The sequence below is a fragment of the Pogona vitticeps genome, chromosome 1, assembly GCF_051106095.1.
Source record: "Pogona vitticeps strain Pit_001003342236 chromosome 1, PviZW2.1, whole genome shotgun sequence".
NCBI classification, from domain to species: domain Eukaryota; kingdom Metazoa; phylum Chordata; class Lepidosauria; order Squamata; family Agamidae; genus Pogona; species Pogona vitticeps.
In genome coordinates this window covers 252,621,978-252,636,557 of record NC_135783.1, presented here as the reverse complement: position 1 = coordinate 252,636,557, position 14,580 = coordinate 252,621,978, and the positions used below count along the sequence as shown (strand labels likewise).

Below are 14,580 nucleotides of genomic sequence, written 5' to 3'. Positions count from 1 at the left end.
AAATATTTTCTTCATTACAAACCAAGTTCCCCCTTTTCCCAACAACAAAAAAAGGGAAGAGCCTAAGATTTTGACAAAGGGTCTGTTGTCACTGAAAAATGGCATGTGCCAGCCTTTGCCTTCATCTACATTTGCAAGCAAGAAGCCCTCTGTAGATTGGGGGCAGTTACAATTTTTTCCTATTTTTGTAATGGCTACAAATTGTCCAACCTGGATGTCCCTCCTATACAGTAAATGTTTTGGCTTTTAAATGCAAAAGCATGACAGATTAACGTGACTACTACTAACACCTGATGTGTTTTCAGCTGCTACCACTCCAGCTACCACAACATCAACCACCACCACTGCCACCATCACCTCCTCCATCTCCTCCACTACTGCCTTCTCTGCCAACAAAGGGACAGGGACAACTACTTCAAGGCCTTCAAGTTCATCCTCCAGTTTACCACCTGGGATAAACAGTACGCTGCCTATAGCTTCTTCTGGGTCTACAAAGTCCACAACACCTCTTACAGTTACAACCAAAACTGCAGACATTATGGGAACTACAGGGAAGCCTTTGACAGTTACATCTGGCTCAGTTATCTCTCCATTTATAACTACTATGAAACTTCCCATCATCACAGTTAACACATCACAACCTCAGACAACCACTTCTCCCATAACAGGTATAAGCCAACTACCACCAGTTGTGAAGCCAACCACTGGGACTATTAAGTCTACTGCTCAGCCTTCTCAATCTGGAACCACCAACTCTTCTTCAACAATTGTATCTGGGACAGCAAGTGGAACTGCTCATTCTACTTCACTGTCTTCTTCTGAAACTCGAACCACCAAATCTCCCATACCAACTACAAGTCGTAATACGCAGTCTACAGCTCAGACATTTCAGTCTGGAACCACTAGGCCTTCCACAATAGGTTTATCTACGACATCCAGTAGAACTGTCTCTTTTACTTCACTGTCTTCTTCTGAAACTCGAACCACCAAATCTCCCATACCAACTACAAGTCGTAATACAAAGTCTACTGCTCAGACATTTCAGTCTGGAACCACTAGGCCTTCCACAACAGGTTTATCTACGACACCCAGTAGAACTGTCTCCTTTACTTCACTGTCTTCTTCTGAAATTCAAACCACGAAATCTCCCACACCAGATGAAAATCCAACTACAAGTCATAAAACACAGTCTACTGTTGGGACAAATCAGAATGAGACATCTTCCATAACAGGTATATCTATGATATATCAAGTAGGACTGCCTATTCTGCTTCCCTGACTTCTTCCCAAAATAGCATTATCAACATCACTCATAATTCTGACCAGATTCTGAGCTGATGGACAGAATCATGTTGGTGAATTAAACCAGTATAACTGCAGTGGCATGAACTGCAGGGGCAAATTGCTGCTTGTTAACAAGTTGCTGTTTCTGTCCCTCAGTGTGCAAGCTGGTGCATGACAAGGGATACAAGTACCAACTTGTTAACCAAAGGCCATTTGCTCCTGTAATTAATGCCCTACACTTAACTCCGACTTAGTCAATCAATGGAATTCTGGCTTTCCTTCCTTCCTTCCTTCCTTCCTTCCTTCCTTCCTTCCTTCCTTCCTTCCTTCCTTTCTTCCTTTATTTATTTATTTATTTTTATTTATTTATTTATTTATTTATTTATTTATTTATTTATTTATTTATTTATTTATTTATTTATTTATTTATATTGCCCATCTGTGCACTTTACAACACAACATCCAACAGCATAATTAATTATCACTTTGACCTACAGCAAAAAGAAAATAATAATTTGACATACAGCAAAATAATAATTTGACATGCAGCAAAATAATAATTTGACATACAGCAAATAGAAAATAATAAAATACAAAAATGGTACCACCAAAGTGCATTAAAATGCAATTATATAAAAACATTTAAAACACTGGACATATTTATGTTGAGGCTAAACAAATTCAACTGAGTCCACAGATATAATATTTTGGAATGCCTGCCTGAATAGCAAAGTTTTTAAGTAACTTTTAAAAAAATCACCAGTGAAGGGGCCAGACATATTACAGGAGGGAGTTCATTCCACAGCGGAGGAGCAACTTCTGAGAAGGCCTGGTTTCTCACCTTCTCCATCCAGACCTCTCTTAGGGTTAGCATTCTTAGCTGGCCTGCTTGGGAGGTTCATTTTAATTTTCAAGACCTAATACATAAACCTCCATTTTAATGTATATATCCAATATAAAGTAATCTTTACATATGTTTTTCAGTACTTAGGTGTCATCCATCATCAATCGTCCCATGACAATGCTGCATTAACTTGTGAGGAGGCACTGAATTGGAAAGTGGCAGTCAATATACTGATCTTTACCAGCTGTAGACTTTCCGTACAAATTCTCCAGACTTTCCATTAACCTGACAGAATGAGCCCCCGTCGCCTGTCCCAGCTCCCTGCCAACCTAGCAGTTCGAAAGCATGCAAATGCGAGTAGATAAATAGGGACCACCTCGGTGGGAAGGTAAACAGCGTTCCGTGTCTAAATCACACTGGCCATGTGACCACGGAAAGATTGTCTTCGGACAAAACGCTGGCTCTATGGCAGTGGTTCTTAACCTTTTTGATAGAAATGCCCCCTTGAGCCATTGAGGAAGTTATCATCGCCCCCCTCCCCACGGTGATGATATCTTATTTATTTATTTATTTATTTATTTATTTATTTATTTATTTATTTATTTATTTATTTATTTATTTATTTATTTATTTATTTATTTATTTATTTATTTATTTAGACACTTAAATCCAATGAGCCCTGAAAACAAAATTCAATTCCAAGAGAATGAAATGCCCCAAAAAAGTAACATTTAATGATTTAGTTGCAAGTGAATTTTAAGACGCAAAAAGAAATATAAAAAGGGCATAAAAACAAACCACAATGCAGGAATTAAAAATTTCAAGACAAAAACTCTGAAACTAAATTAAGATTGGAGGAAAATATATATTCATGCACACTGTAAAAAGGCTGCAGCCATCTTCACAGGTTTGGCTTGCTCCAGTGCCCCCCTACCGCCCCCCCTTCAGCTCCAGCGCCCCCACGCTGCCTCTTTTCATTCTACTGCCCCCCTTAAAAATGAAATTGCCCCCTGGGGGGCATTATCGCCCACGTTAAGAACCACTGCTCTATGGCTTGAAGAGCGGGATGAGCGCCGCCCCCTAGAGTCGGACACGACTGGACAAAAATTGTCAAGGGGAACCTTTACCTTTACCTTTACTTTTTCCCTAAACTCAAGAGAGATTTGTTTTCTGGAACCCCTTTCATTGACATCCCTCATAAGCTGAGTTAAACTGAAAATTTTCAGCACACATCTGCTCACACAGCAGTTAAATATCAAGAAAAGTCATGCTAACCCACAATTTCACCATGCAAGTCCAGAGTTTCATTTAGTTTGTGGCAATTGGCAAGCCTGATGCTTCTAGCAAGCCCTTACCAGAATCCATTGTTTATTTAAAACATGGCTTGTTATGACACTCAGACTTGTAAATGTGATTTGTCCCTTGCTCTGAAACAAGAGCTAAAAAGGAGTCAAGAGAAAAAGAAGCAAGCCAGAAATGGGGGAAATGGGTGATAGGGTATTGAGTTGTCTGTCGTGCAATTAATGGATTAAGCAACAAACCATGGTTAATAAAACCCATGACATACCGCAACGTGAAACAAGCCCAGGTGATAATGTCATTGTGTGTTATCTGTGGTGGAAACAACAAGCCATTGTTCATATATGAACTGGGGCCAACAATGAAAGAAACTTCCAAAAATATTCACAGTAGATTTGTTACTAATTATTGCACAGAATTCAGAGCTTGCAATAGCATGCAAGGACTGCTAGAATTTTTACTTTTTAAAAGTAGCATTTCCACACTGTGATTCATATCTCTCGAAACTTACAAGAGTGAACTGTCCCTTCCTCCAGCAGCCTCCCTGGAGAACCAGGAAAAAGGACAGGGATAGACAGAAAGCATTTAGTATATGGAGGTAAGAAATCCAGAGATAAGGGACAATGTGGAAAAGATTTAAGCCAGATAAACCCAAGAGATTTGGAGTTTGACTAGAAACTTTTAGAGAGAGAAGAAGGATAAAAGAGATGGCAGAAAGATAAGAAGGATGCATGGCACAAAGGCATATGTATGTTCAAGAAACAAGTTTAATCTGAATCCTATAGGGAGATGTAAGTTAATATTGAGCAACCAGAAATATGAGAATGATAAATAAAACATGGAATAAGACGAATGAAATTAAAGGCAGAATGAGAGGGTAATTGAAGCTAAGGAATAAGAAAGCTAGATAGAAAATAATTATAACAATCAAGGGAATTCAGAGGTGATGTGGGAATGAAGCTCAGGAGACAGGCTTGTGATGCAAATAACAGGCATAAAAATATGTATGTGCTACTAAAAATACCTATATATATATTTATCATTACTACAATGTCCTATTTTCCAAACATTCCAAATCTCGGCATTTTGGAGAGCAGATTGTTATAGGCATATTTACAACCAGATCATGGTTGTCCCCCTCCACAGAACAACCTTTCCTCTAGGTAAAGGTAAAGGCTCCCCTTGACAATTTGTCCAGTCGTGTCTGACTCTAGGGGGCTGTGCTCATCTCCGTTTCCAACCGATAGAGCTAGCATTTCTCCAAAGACAGTTTCTGTGGTCACGTGGCCAGCGCGACTAGACGCTGAACGCTGTTTCCTTCCCACCGTGGTGGTACCTATTTATCTACTGGCATTTTGCATGCTTTCAAACTGCTAGGTTGGCAGGAGCTGGGACAAGTGACAGGGGCCCACTCTGTCACGTGGATTCGATCTTACAACTGCAGGTCTTCTGATCTTGCAGCACAGAGGCTTCTGCAGTTTAACCTGCAGGACCACCACCTTTCCTCTACCAGTTCTTAAAATAAAAAACAAAAAACTTTGACCTTTGTCCTGTTGCTACTCCCAATCTATAGTCGGCCTATTAAATCAATAGTTATCGCATACATAAACCCTATTGGTAAATTGAAACTTTTCTTGTTGAGACTACCAGTTGGATTCAGGCCATTTTTTATGCTGCCTTTCTCCTTAAAAAAATAACCCAAGGCAGCTTAAAGCATGGAAAGAAACAATATTAACAGCTAAAAACAACAAATGATTACACTATTCTTTATTTATTTGTTTGTTTGTCTTTTCCATCCCTCTTCCATTCAGGATTATGAGTTTGTGGCCCTGTGGAAGTCGCTAGATAGCAGCTTTTGGATTGCTGTTCCCAACAGCCCTAGCAAGCAAAACCAGGGGCAAGGGATAATGGGAGCTGTGATACAGCAGCATATGAGGGGCGGCATACATTCCCACTATCCTTGAGTATAAGTGAAATATCTCTGAGTATGAACCCAGCTGCCTTGTCTTGCTGTAGCTACACATAACCTAGCTGCCTTCCTTCCACCAAATCTGTACAATCATATATTTCCTTCCAAGCTGATAGCTATGCAGACAGCAAGGGGGAAAGAGAGAGGGGGAACCAGTTAGAAAAGCACGCATAATGCTGGGTTGGAAGTGTTGCAGGCTCAGAGATGTTTGAATGGGATGGAACACTTAATTCAGCCGGCAAGTACTATGCTACTACACCAGGACTGGCCTCTGAGTAAATAGGTTGAGGATTATACCAAATACCTTTCCCCGAAAAGTAGTTAAAGCGGCAATTCTGTGTGCACCTTCTTGGGAGTAAGCTCCACTGAACACAAGGGAACTTACTTCTGAGTAAATATCCCTATGATTCTATAAGGATGCACTGGTGTTCCAAGCACAGCAAAGCAAGCTGTCCGTCCATTATGTAGGGCTGGATTATTGTTCAGATGGGAGTTGGTTTGAGTACACCATGAAGGGAGAACAATGTGTCAGGAATGGCCTTGAATCTAATATTTGCTTCTATTTATAGCTGCTATCATCCATGTTTCCAATGCGTAGTATCAGGGGACTCACCTGCGAAGGACTACAATGTGTTTTGAAGTTCCATACAAACTTATTGCAATCATCCTACTACTAATAAAAGTCTTCATGTAATCTTGGTGTGCATTTGATTGCCACTTAAAGGAAGACATTTAATGTGGCTTTTAAGAGATGACAGAGAAAACAAACAATAGTACTGAACTTGCCCCCCCCCAAACCCGGAGTGAGTGCATGAGTGCAGCTGGGTTTAGAGTCAGTCCTCTAAAAGTTGATGGGAGGTTTTCTTGTTGTTGCTATTTTGTTTTACCAAACTGGGTGAATATTTAGCTGAGCCTTTAGGCTCTTGACAGTAACTGCTTTTGCAGTTCCAATGAGGAGACAAAATGTCCCCCCAAAAAGGACAACTCCCCTCATCAAACTCTTTAAATTAGATAGACATCTAGAGACTATTAGAAGATGGTTTTTCACTTAAGCACAGTGAACAACTCTCAATCCTTTTTCTAACACTTGTTGATCTTTAATTTGGACTCCGACTGGATAACCTTTCAACAAGTGGACTGTCCTCTATAAAACAGGCCCACGGTCACTTCAGTTGAAGGCACATTACTGTCAAGATCCTTGGTTTATCTAACCTGTCAGTATTGACTCTGGACAGAAAAAGATGTGCATAGGTATCTTGTCACTAGGGCTTAAGCCACAAAGTATTAGAGATGGGTGATTCAGTAATTTTGTGCCTTATTAGAATCCTCTCTACTTGTGGTGTTGATCCTTTTTGTGGAGGCAAATGTCATTTTGTCCTGTGTTAATGATAAACTCGGGAATTTTCAAAACTTGCAAGCAATAATCAAAGTCCATAATGCCAGCGATTATAGATACGACATTGATGGTTGGCACATTTATATTAATACCATAAAACAGGAGATTGCCTGATAGTGAGGGCACAAGGATGTGAAGTGTGAAATGAGGAAGTGGAAATTCCATGGGCAAGCAAGAAAGCCCTGGCTTGCAATTTGAGTGGGATGGATATGTGAAGGCAAAGCACAGCTGGTCAGTTCTGAGCAGTTCAGCAGTCACTGGGCTGTTTCAAAGACCTGGGATAGTTTGGCTTCTATTTTACGAAGGAAACTGGAAAACAGGGAAAGAAGGGGAATGAAAACTTCATACAGTATATTTTATCCAAAGAGGCCTCCTAAAGGGATGGGGTGGGGGGAGCTGAGGCTGTTGCCTCCCCATCTTTGCTCCCTACATATTGTCATATAATAAATTAACTCTTCTTATCTTAAAAGCATTGACACAAAGTTTTATTTCAAAAGCATCAACACAAAAGTTGATATCTTTAAAATGTCAAAATGTATACTTTATATGCCTTTTTCTGTAGAATGTCTCGCTGTCTAATGTTTATGTGATTTGAGTTCAGAAAGAGGGAAAAGCCAGTTTTGAGAATGCCAGCAAAGCAATGCATCAGTCATGCTAAAAGGCTATGATGTGTAACCAACCTAAAAGTTAGTTCTGTAGTTATTGATCTTTTCCATTCTCCTTTGGGCTCTAAGCTTTGTATAAATGTTGGCTCGCATCAGAGCTATTGTCCTGCTAACTGTAGAAAGACATACAATCTGTAAGATTTTCCATCTCCAGAAAAAGTTCTGGAATACATTTCCTGATCCTAAAAACTTATTTCCAAATAGTTTCTTTATGTGGAAAGGAGGAACAACATTCTGGTAGCAATGAATTTCAAACACCAAGCAAAGTCTCCCAGTGATTTCATTTATATATTAAATTGCATCAGGGACATGATAAGAGCTGTGAAGAGACCGCCCCCCGCAGCTCAGTGGCCATGAATAGGAATCCTCCAGTGCCATCTTGTGAACTTGCTCCTCTAGGATGGACCACAGCCACCAATAAACAGTGTGTCCATGTCCCATTCCAGAGAGGCAACCCAGAAGAATGTGATAGTTGTTTTTGTTTAGTCGTTAAGTCGCGTCCGACTCTTTATGACCCCATGTGATAGTAGATGTTATCAAAGACTGTCAATAGATCCAGCAGAACCAACCTATACACACTTTCCAGCTGCATTTCTCAGTATAGATTGTCCACCAAACTGTCAGGTTTGTCTCAGTGCTTTTTAGTGTTAATGTTTGTCATTTTTGATTTTTTACTTTTGTACTATGGTATACAAAAGTGGTTGTTGTTGATTAGCTGTTAAATTGTGTCTGACTCTTCATGACCCCATGGACCAGAACACGCCAGGCCCTCTTGTCTTCTACTCCCTCCTGGAGTTGGGTCAAATTCAAAACCAGTACCATTTTGTAAAAATAGAAAAACAGAATCCACTAACTAGTATTTTTGCTTTGTCCCTGCATACCCCAATCTTGCTTTTATTCCATTCTTGTTTTTACCTATCCACCATTCTAAAACCTTCATGGTTTCTCTTAACTTTTTCATTTTTAGTTTTCATTTTTGTCTTATGGTGCAAAATTGACAGCATTAAAAATTGTTAAAAATTACAATGCCCAGACCCAGGAACAGCTGGTGTCCCAAGGAAACCACACAGGACTGACAGTTAAGGCATGGAGGGGTAGAGATTGACCAGCAGAAAAAACACCCATAAGGAAACATGATCAAGTGACACACACCCATAAAGTGTACAGATCAGCATGCATCAACAGGATACTGGAGTTCATACCAGGTGATCCTCTGCTGGAGCAAAAAGGGGAGAAAAACAGAACAAAAATACACCACTACCCAATGTGGCATAAAAAGGACTGAAAGCAAGGTGGGATTTTGTTCTGTTTTGTTTTTTGTCCTGCTTTGACCCGATTGACATTGCTTTCAGCCTTCTGTCATGTGGTTATTGGGATGCAGTACCAGTATCACGAGTGCAAAGACAGTTGAACAAATGCTTAGGGTGGACAGGTCCTAAGGAGGATGATCACATATCTGATCATTCTCCTGATTGTTAACAGAGACTCACACCCGCAAAAGGGAAGTATCTGCCATAGCAAGTTATATAAGAGATCCATGAACACAAATATAATTGCAATTAATGTGCAAGTAATAGTTTCACTTTATGGATGTGTGTCATTTAATACACTTCTGAATGCCAAGCTAGTGTAAAAGGCTGTCCAGGAGCAGGAGCTGGTGTTCTTTTTATAATGATTTAAGTTAGGATTCTTCTGGAACTGCTATAGAGCAGCTGAAGCAGCTCTTATTGGATGGAATGTCAAGGCACGTAAGATGTATTTTATGCTCTCTGCAGGTGGCACTGTTCCATATGATGAATATGTGAGAAACATGGCTGCTCTGGGTGGAACTTTGGGGAGTTTACTGGTCATTGCCGTCGTGCTGCTTGGAGTGATTTCCTACAAGTACTACAAAATGAAGCATACACCTGGAGAAGACAACAGCAAAGTAAGGGGGCATTTGCCATGCTTTCATCTTGAGGCAGCCCATGCAACGCCAAAGAGTGGTCTTGATACAAAGAAAAGCAGTGTATGGATTTATATTAAATTTTATGCTGGCTTCCATTTTGCACTGTTGCAATGATGGGCGTGGGGCTGTATTAGCCTTTTTAATGCATTGGGGTCATCACAACACCAGGAAAACCACTGCTTTACAAACTATTGCATTTCCTTGACATTGCAAGGTGATGTGCTGATGTCCCAGAAAGGGTTGATGTGAACCATCGCTGCTATAATGTGGCATTAGTTTTGTCGCACCCAAAGTGCCAGCATTTTCTCCCTGGTTTTCCAAATTAAAATGGCAGAAACCTGAGCCTCGTTCCTTCCCACACATCCTGTTTGTTTATGGCCTTGATCACAGGCCAGGTTGGAGCCTTCCTGAGGGTATTCTGTGACATCCAAACTGAGAGGAGAAATAAACTCCAGTAACCTGTGTATCTCAGAAATTATTGCTTACACTAATTCATAGTTGTTATGAACATAATGAACATCCAGGTGATCATGCTGTGCATATCTGTATCCAAGCTTGGAAGAGTTTGTTTACAAATTCCTGCAATCTGGCAGTTTTGCCCCCAAAGGAATTCTTCTAAGCTCCGATCTCAGTCCCTTCCCTTTTTTCTGCAACTGTATAAATTTGTGTCTCTCTTTTGCAGTCTGTGCAAGGCTTTTCCAATGCCATGTTTGGACATGATGAAAAACTGAACTCAGACAGAAAAGACGACAAGCTGCCTCTGAGTGCTAAGGTGGCGGGTGACAACCCGGGACCCCCATCTCCTCCAGAGGACCCAGAAGAAAGCAGCCACACCTCAAGTGCTCCTGAAGCCATTGCGGAGACTGAAGAAGAGAACGAGGGCCTGGATAATGAAAAAGAAGTGAGGTCCATCCTCACAAAGGAGAGGCGGGTGGCGGATGATGGCTACAAGGCAGTCTGGTTTAAAAAAGACATCGACCCAGAAGCTAAAGATGATGTTGTGGTGATTGATGAAGACAGTGAGGTAGAACAGAGGAGGAATGAGAGTGACAGTGACAACGCTGACGACAGGGATGGTAGTGGTGATGATGATGATGATGATGAAGATAACGATAGTGGCAGAGGTGGCAGCGATGTGTCCGTTGTAATGGGAAGAGCTCAGCTGCCAGAAACCATCAACGACGTTCTAGAAGACGGAGAAGCAAGTGACATTTATTTCTAAAGTTGGCAAAAAGTGAAACGGCCTTTCCAAGATACTTTTTAAGAGGGATGTGTTTTTAACATAACTTCTTGATTAGGTTTCTACAGCTGTTTGCCGAACTGTGCTATTCTGGCCAAAGGGATGGGTAGAATTCATCAAGAAGGAAAATGTACAGCTTCGTGCTCTGGGCACAAATCATGCCCTCCCCGGGAAGAAAACTGACAGAAAACAGGCTTTAAGACGTCCTTATAATCAGTACACTTATCATTGTAGTGTAGTTTGTTCAGAACCAATGCAATGGTGGGTGGGGAGAGGCATTCAAGTGCCTCAAGGAGAAATTTAACAGATACATCTTTCACACATAGCAAGAAGTGACTCACAGGAGAAATATTTTTATCACAGACATTGTAAGCAATAATGGCTGGGTGGTGACTATTTTTCTGTGCTGCTTCTGTTAGTTTTGGACCAACAGAGATCAGATTTTTCCATCAACAGCAGAACTCATCAGCTGGAAGTATTGTCTTAGAGTAAATTAGTTTTGGTAGAAGCTGTTCAAGGAGTAAAGCTAGGATGCTGTTTACAAGTGTGTTAAACAAGGAGAAAGAGAGAAACAAGCTATACATCAGATATATCCCATAATTACAGCTGAAATCACTTAAACCTGTATCCAAAAGAAATGATTGAGGCAGTCTTTCATGTCTCAGAAGTCAGATTTACAAATGAAGAACATCCTTATGATCTGTAGATTAGTTATAAAGCAAGAAAACTCATTTACACCTTATGAGACATGATAAAACTTTCTGATATCCCAGGCACACACAATCTGCTCTTAAACAATGCCTTCTAGTGACAAACTATTTGTATCAAATAAATAGGCCCAAAGTAAGTCAACTGGTTTCTTCACCAGTGTTTAATCATATGAGAACATCACCATTATGGTCCGGTGGATAAACTTGGAGCTGAGAGTAAAGGGTTCCTTCCAGTTCAGCTATGGCTGTACCCAATGGCCTTGAATCTGTTTAATTCCCTCAACCACAAACTGCCCATCTGTAAAAGTGGATTAATTATGATATCTCATAGTAGACAGCTAAAAACTATGAGAGTATACATATCAAAAAGGCTTTGCATCTACTGTAAATCATATGTAATTTTTTTGGGGGGGGGGATGCACCAAAACATTTTATATGCCTTTGTATGAAGTTGGCAACTCAATCTGATATGTGTGTGTTCACAAGTAAAGCCCAATTTATGGCATGTATTCCCAAATAAATGAATGCAAGATTACAGCCTAAATGTGTGATTAAGTGTTAAAAAATAGTTGACCATAGATAGAATCTTATTGGATAGTTAAACACTCAAGCAAGCGAGATAGTGGAAGTTGCCACGGCTAATTGATGAGGTGCCAGTTGCATACCAGTCACATGCAGAACTGCATGGCCAGTTACATTCTGGCATATGCTTGGCATTCAATTAGCCGTGGCAAATTTCAAGAGTTCTCTTGCTCACATGGAAATTGATGAGGTACTAGGATGCAATTCAGTCATCTGTTTGGTCATGCTTCCAAGAGCACAATCAAGATGTGCAATGCTAGCTCATCAGTTAGCTGTGACAAGATACACAAACTTTAAGCAAATATCATGGGAGTCTAGTCAGCATTTTTTTTTAGCACCATACAGTTTTGGCTGCCCTTCTATTATCTTTTTGTTAAGTAATACTTGGTTTCCAGCTTTTAACATAAAAGTCAAAGTCATGCATTCGCTTCTGTTAACATCAAGAGACATACTAAGCAATTCTTTTTTGACTAAAAAAACACACTTAAAGATTGATATTAAATTAACACATTACCACTCTATATGTGCACATTTGCAAGAGAACAGCTTCAAAATAATAATATAGTTATATACTCTGATGCCGCCAAGGTGACTTACATAAAAAATAAGGTGATTAAGAACAGCAATAACTGATGGTGGTGACAAAAAGAAAAATATTTTGTCCAACTGCATAATTGATTCTCCTTTAGCTAAGAATTATTGATAACAGAGAAGAAATGAAAAAAAGCTAATGAATAATAGATTCTATGGTTTTCTTACTCACTTATGTTGAAGACCCTTGCTTGTTTTTTAAGGTTTGGGACTTGAGCTTTAATACAATTGGGACAACAGGAAAACAATATGAGAAATATTGTAGACAAGATATTTGGTGATCAAAGTATGGATAAATAATGTGTCTCAAAAGCAAAGTTGACAAATTGTGTTTGAATTGAAGAAGGAAGACAAAAGATTAATATATTTTATGCAAGATGGATCAGAGATGCCAGTTAGAGAGAGGGAGATCAGAGATGCCAGTTAGAGAGAGGGAGATTTATTAACATTTAATCATATTGGTTACTTAACGTACATGTTCTATAATAATTATTTAGAAAGATAAAACCATAATGTGATACCTATTTGTTGGTGCATTTTTAAAAAGAACTGCTATCTTTAATAAAGGCCTCCAATAATGTTAACTGTTAATATTAATGTTAATATTGAAGTCAATTATGATGAATGAATTTTCCCATACAGTATTGCGTGGCACATGTTATGATACATAGTTTTTATACTTGCTAGACCAGTTGCATACAAATCCCCTACAAACTGCATTATCAGTCTTCTAAATATATAGATGTAAATTTAAAAAAAAATGGTGAGGAAAAATCTTGTAAACCATTTTTGTCACTGTAGCGAGCACGCTGAAGCCTCTATTGTCTCAGGCCTTCAGAAGGGCTCACTCTCCCTACTCAGTTGCTGCCACCAATAGTATCCAATATTTAAGAAGACAAGTGTTGTTTAAAACCAAAATGTGTTTATTTGAATAACAAATTAAAAAGGGTAAATCACAAGTAGTTAATCAAAGGCTCTCAATTGCTGACACACACAGACTCTTCTCTCACTGACTTTTGGCTCACAGGCCCACAGACACACTAATCTTTCACAGATCTCAAAACCCTCCAAAAAACCTCTCTCAAACCCTATACACACTCCTTTATATCCCAGCTCCTCCCCCTTTAGCACCACCTTCTGTCCCCTCATTGGCTGCTGTTCCACTGCCCAGCTGTGACGGACAGGTGAGGGCAGGGCTGAACGCTACATACCTCCCCCCTTAACAAGTTGTTTCATGGGGGAAAAGCTATGGTGCTTTACCCTCATGAACACCGAGGAGCAATACAATCTACATCAACCCAACAATATCATAAAACTTACGACAACATTTAAAAATACTTACATGCAATTTCCTCTGAACAAAGCATATAACATTCAACATTATGTACATACACATTTTATTGCTTACACCATTAAACCATAGTCCTTTTCTTCCTTCTTTAATCTTCGGGTCTTCTTGAGAGGGCATCAGCAGCACCATTTTGAGTCCCTTTTATTACACGTACCTCAAAATCAAAGTCCTGAAGAATCATGGCCCATCTCATCAGCTTGCTGTTGTTGGCCTTTAGGGCAGGGCTGAACGCTACAGTCACCTATACAAAGTCTAGCCGTAATTTATTTATTATTTATTTACATTATTTTAGCTCTGCTTTTCTCCTTAAAAGAACTCAAGGGTGCCTACATCATTTAAAAATGATATTTAAAAGCTTAAAAACAATGTATACAGACATTTTTAAAGAATCAAACAAGTATTATATTAAAAATGGTAAATAAAATCAATATTAAAAATACACTTAAAAACTGGAGGGCACAGCATTCATTTTTAAAACCCCTCTCAGATAGCTAGCTAGTCACAAAGGGAAAGCCTGCCTGAAGCCAAAGGTCTTCACCTGCTTGCAGAAGGACAGCTTGCTTGTGGAGCCCCTGCTTTGATTCTGGGATGTCTGTGACTTAGACACAATGAGAGGAAGCCATGTGCACCCCAAAGGACGTCATTTCTGCTATGCCACTCTAAGTATACAACAGGTATCTTTCAGTCAATCAATACTTCCA

The 14,580-nt window shown here is 39.6% G+C and overlaps 1 protein-coding gene across 1 annotated transcript in view; it reads left to right on the top strand.

Moving 5' to 3' along the window:
- Positions 1–13,112, top strand: part of CDHR5 (cadherin related family member 5) — a 35,092-nt gene extending 21,980 nt beyond the window's left edge. Inside the window, exons 13-15 of the mRNA XM_020784075.3 lie at positions 306–1,232; positions 9,233–9,384; positions 10,088–13,112. Coding sequence (XP_020639734.3) covers positions 306–1,232; positions 9,233–9,384; positions 10,088–10,627 — 1,619 coding nt within the window. The 3' untranslated portion in view covers positions 10,628–13,112. The remainder of the gene's footprint in view (positions 1–305; positions 1,233–9,232; positions 9,385–10,087) is intronic.
- Positions 13,113–14,580: the final 1,468 nt, after the last annotated feature.